The 5820-nt window shown below is 34.4% G+C and overlaps 1 protein-coding gene across 1 annotated transcript; it reads right to left on the bottom strand.

The window, feature by feature from the left end:
- Positions 1 to 2462: 2462 nt before the first annotated feature.
- LOC149787265 (toll-like receptor 1) lies at positions 2463 to 4857 on the bottom strand. The gene has a single exon (XM_089978363.1). The coding sequence runs from the start codon at positions 4830 to 4832 to the stop codon at positions 3519 to 3521; it is 1314 nt and encodes a 437-aa protein (XP_089834489.1). The 5' UTR covers positions 4833 to 4857; the 3' UTR covers positions 2463 to 3518.
- Between the last annotated feature and the right edge of the window lie 963 nt (positions 4858 to 5820).

The raw sequence follows: 5820 nt of genomic DNA on the forward strand, positions 1-5820 counted from the left end.
AAATTATACAAATTTCACATAGTCATTTATTTGTATCCCCATTTCACATGATTATTTTATCACGCTGTCCATGTGTACGAAATGTAATTTAGGTCGCACGGGTATATGAGAAAAAATGGTTGTTCTAGATAATTCAATTATATTTTCCAGGAAACTGGGACAAGTAGCGTTGATCACACAACAATCGGAAACAAAAATTAGGCCCTACACTAATTCAGTTAGACAATATTATTCAGTGTCATTCCAGTGACAGAGTATGGTGCAGGGATTGACGGGATTATTGCCTGAGAAAATGTGAGCGCTTATGAGCTACAAATATATAGAGTGGAGCCCCACACAACTGATTTTCCGCTCATACATATCTTCTTATTATTCTTTTAATCCGTCCTTTTATCAAACATCTGAGGGTGAAACGAATGTCACTGTCAGTGTGAATGCGAATGTTGCATTCTGTACATGTGCTACACTTTATGCATCCTTCAAAGTGGCTGATATAAAGACGGATACCACCGAAAAGAGCACTGACTGGTTTTATCGAAATTACATCGATAACCTCATGTGAATGATAAACAACAAAAATGTATAGACTAATGAGAGACCTTTTTACTCTGACCAGTAATTATTTCAGTATGTTGACTTCTATGATGTCCACGTGTCTTTACTTGAAAGAAAAGCGGTACCAGGATTTTAGATTTGTAACTATATCTATGTTGTTGGCGTTATCTTAGATGTTCATGAAGAACATATAGATTCCCTTGATACTAACCTGTTCTAGCAAGTTGTATAGGATTTATGACCAAATGAAATTCTTTAACACCTTTAAATGTAGTATTGATTAATCACAATTTGTGGTGCAACGTTGCATGGCAAGGCAAGGAGATGATACAAACTGGAATGAAGGGAAAGAACGTGGCCAAGAGTTGCAAATATTAAGAATATGCATATATCACAAGAATTGAGAAAATATATTTTCAAGTATGTGCGATGAAGTCACGATGGATGGACGAAATGAACAAATGGACGGCATACACATGAAGGAAAGGAAATTTTGGAAAACATCCTTATAGGCTTCTTAGAATATAATTCAATTATCATGACAGCGAACATGAAAACTATACCTGAACAATAATAAATAGACTGAAATAAGGTATCGTATTCAATGATACATTTCACATTTTGCCAAAACCTTATCTGTTGTGCGACTGAACAAGAGTGTTTTATTGTCTGTATAGGGAGACTAGTAAGTATTTGTTGTTGGCAACATTCTAAGGCTTTATATCGTCCAACATATTAGCCTTAAAAATAAATAAGACTCTGATAATCCCAATGGGATTAAAAAGTTTTCAAACCTTAATATTTGGGTTCATGGATTAATGTTGCTAGTTAATCCATGACCTATCGAGTCAAACGCAATACACTGTGCACATTTCACCAGCACGGAGGGTTTTGCTGCCCGATGTTCATTGATCCACTTTCTTCTATATAGTCTCATGACATATGTGGGAGGCCAAAATGATTTTCCTGGAATATATACCCTCTTGTGAGAAAATATTACTGTATATAAAAACAAGAAATAATAAACTAAGCAGAGAGGGTCTTACCTGACCACTTATATTTTCATAATGTTGACTTCCCTGAGTTCCATCTGCATCTGCATGAACGAAGAGCTTGTGAAGGTGGATATTACTGATATAATTTACAGATACTATACGTATCATCACTTGTTCCGATGTCCCATAAAATGACAAATTTGTCAGTGTTTCTCGTGTCTTTATCAAAAACAAAAGGCATGAAACCCTTCCTTACGATCATATAGATTGTAAGAACCCTTAACATAAACCTAAATGTTAGTCTTGTATTACGATCAGAAATCATCGTCATTCCCTATCAGCATAGACAGAGATTTTGAAAGCTGAACGTAAATGCTTAAAATCTTATCGCACCTGATATTTATCTATAATCTGACGCAGAGTCTGTTTTGAAATTCTACTGTCTACATAGCTCACAGAATATAGAAATATCTTCACAGTTTAGATAATAGCTCGCGTATTCCTTCACAATAATTAAGATAATACAAATTTACTGCAATGCACCATTTAATACAATATACAATGGCTGGGTTAGTCGGTCTACGAACAGGATATGTCAAACGTATCGATTTAGCTCCATGTACAGCTTTACTGTTATAATTACTATTTATCTGAGGTTCATATTTTGTAATATCTCTCTATAGTAAAACAAACAAAGACACAAGTTGCATCGAGGACGCTTTTATATTTGTCTTGAGTAATTCTAGATTACAACATTCGGTTACTGAGTTTTGTTATGACCTTGATAGTCACTACTTGTTCCTTAAACATTAAAATGTAGGCTATTTAAACATTAACTGTAGACGATTGCGAACCAAACGTTTTACACTGTATCTTGATTATTTAAAGGCATCATTGGGTGGTATGCCGTTTCGAAGTTATAACTGTATTCACCATAAACGTGCTTTTGGAGTGGAGCCTCATGTTTTGTTTAGTAATTTGAGAAAAATAATCCTTCATTATGCATCAGTGTTAAGTTTCACAACTCCATCATGGCGATCAGAATGTTTGAAGTCCGGGTGGAATTTCAGTAACACATAATATATTATAGGAAGGATTTTATCATATAAAATAAACTGCGAATTTCTACCCCGCTAATGCAACATGTGCATCGTCGGGCAACGGTTCCTGGTGAGTACGATGATATATATATATATATATATATATATATATATATATATATATATATATATATATATATTCAGTTTAAGCGGCCAGTGCTTTGAAAGTGTAATTTCCAGAGACGATCGACTAACGAATTATAATAGTTTATTTTTGAAGCTTTCTTTCAGGATCAGCTTATTTTTATGGTAGTTATTTCCATATAATTTTAAAGGACGAAAGGTTATAATTTAAGTTCGAATATCCAAGAAAGAGAAGGAATTCGTTAATTACCAGAAGGGACAAACAAATGATTATAATCTATTGCAATGTTATTTCCACAATAAGTCATTAAGGTCAATATAAGTTTCTTTGTTGTTCATCCGAATGATGCAAACTTGTTTATACAACTTTGTGAAAATATTGCGTTGCAATAAACGTATTCCATTCCCAATATTAGTCCCAATATATTTAAGATGGATATCTAATATATTTTAACGCTAAGACGTTTTCTTTATCTCAGTGTAGTCGAGTGGCAAACGCATGTTACAGATATGTTAAAAATAAGATCGAATTCGAGTAGAAGTCATACAAACTTACTATGAGGTTTATGCCTACCTGCACAAACAGGACAATAGTAATGAAAAAAAAAATGCTACATTCTTTCGGGTGAAATTAAAATGTAGGTAATTAAAATTGTTTAATATCATTCAGAGCTGCGTACAAATGAGAATTTCTAAACGCCAGAAGGATTATCCAGTACCATATAGACTAATAATTTTGCCTCAATACAAGTAAGTGTCGTCAGGCGAAACACTCGAAATTGTATTATTCTTTTTGATTGACCAAGGAAATTGATTCATTTGGGGTGTTTATATTTTGTCTCCTATAATTCCGAAACGTTTCAGAAGCTATATGAATAATTGCCTCACCAATTGTATCCCAAGAGGGACGAACAATAAATTGACCTTCGTTATCCGACCAGGTAGCTCTGGTATAGTGCGCTATTAACTGTTTGATTGTGCCAGCTGTGTCATTTGTGTTTGCATGCTGCTTCATTAGGACCACAACTTGTCTGTGGTTCTCAAGAGCATCAACACATTCTCTCAGGCTCCATCGAGACTGAAGAAATGCTGGCGTTATTACAGGTACTAAGACGAGACTTTCATTAATACAGCGATGTATTTCTTCTATGATGAGCATGCCAGGAACAACGCTATCAGCTCCAGTACACACACGATCCTTTTCGTTGCTTAGCTTTTCCTTGAGAATTCGTATTAAGGAAGGCAAGATATTATCTTCTACAATATGAGAGTCTTCACTGCAATGTGACAGAAATACTACAAAGTTGAAATTTGTATTAACCTGAAGAATATCTCTCCTTAGATTTTCCAGATCCTGGTTTTGTCGCGCCTTTCTGTGCCGAAGATGAATTATAGCGGCGAATGTAAATATACCTAATGTAACTGCAGCTAATGATCCAGTTATCAGGCCGATCATTTTTGCGAGCCGACAGTTTTTTTTTTTTTTTTTGATAATTTCATAAGCTTCTTTATTTAATAATTCTTCTTTGTTGCCATATTTGCATACAATTGTTGTCCTATTGAAGATAATGATATCTGTAAAGAGAATCCATTTAACAAAATCAAGTGTGTCACAATCGCATAAGATAGGGTTTTCCAAAAGATCCATCATTAAATATCGTGGAATACTTGAGGGATTTTCTGCCAGTTTCACATTTTCGCTGGCATTATATCCATATTTGTAAATCTCTGCTATAAACGTTTTATCCTGGAACTGACGGAACAAACGACTGGATGCCTCATTTGTGTTTGCCATAGGTTGATGCCAAAATATTTGCTCCAATTGTTCCAAGAATACTCCAGGCAAAGTTTTCAGCCGATTCTTTCTTAAATCAATTAATTTCAAATCCATTGCGTTGGGCAATTCGATATTAAAGTAGGCAAGTTCGTTCTCACTCAAATTGATTATTTGAGGCTTGGTATTTGATGAGAATAATTTTGACGGTACGACGCTAAGATAGTTATTTCTTAAGAAAATAATCTCAAGGTCTTTATTATTGGAGAACATATAGGGAAAATCATGAATAGTTTGCATGATGTGTAACTGATTATTAGACATGTCTAGAATCTTCAGCGAAGGAAAACTACTTAGGAAAGATCGTGATATATATTCCATATTGTTACTTGCCAAATTCAGTGCCTCCAAGGCATGGAAATCATATGCTCCATCAAATGCAATATTTAAAATTATAATGTTATTTTTGCTTAAATCCAATATTTTAAGGCCACGGAATTGATAGTTTTTAAAAATATATCTTAAATTTAATCTCAGTTGATTAGAAGGGTACGTGAAGCCCTGAAAAAACAGATACATTAAATTCGGAGGTGTACCCCGTGTTGCTTTGAGATCTCCTGTTTTAATATTATATTGAATTTACTCCTGGCCTTTTCAATGTGAACCCAATTGACACCATCTGCCAAAAGAATGGCAGAATAAGAAAAGTTTAAGTATTTTACAGTTTTCAATGTTTCTAGTACAGAATCGTGTTCTAAATAGATTACGTTGACTCGACTTATAACAAGACTTGTAAGCCTTTTTGTATGCAGAGCCTTTGAAAACGTTTCACCGAGGACAACACGACTTTTGGTAGATTTTATTCCGATTAGAGATAGATATTTAAGTTTACTCAATCTGCCATTCAATGTTGCCTCTACTTCACCTAGTTTAAGATTATAATTATCATCCAAATGAAGTGCTTCAAGATCAGGTGTAGAATGAAATACGTCCGGGTCAATGCTCTTGAGATCGGGACATGATGATATGGAAAGAAATTTTAACTTTTCTAGTCCGTCAAGAAATTCTCTTTCAATACACTCTGCATTGCTGAATTCAAGAATGGACAGTTCTGATACATTTGTCCATGTTTGATGCCTAAAAAGTCCTTTGGTAAATGATAGATCAAGATTATTTATCCCAAATATCCTAACTTGCTGTACATTTGCCGGCAATACAAGTGGAAAATCGGCTTTGCTGGAAATATTTGTGAGTCGTAAGAAATACCATTCACAATACAAGCTACATGTGCTTCAGAAAAGAATATGAAGAC

Source organism: Sinohyriopsis cumingii, chromosome 12 (assembly GCF_028554795.1).
Source record: "Sinohyriopsis cumingii isolate HCF-2022 chromosome 12, ASM2855479v2, whole genome shotgun sequence".
NCBI lineage: Eukaryota > Metazoa > Mollusca > Bivalvia > Unionida > Unionidae > Sinohyriopsis > Sinohyriopsis cumingii.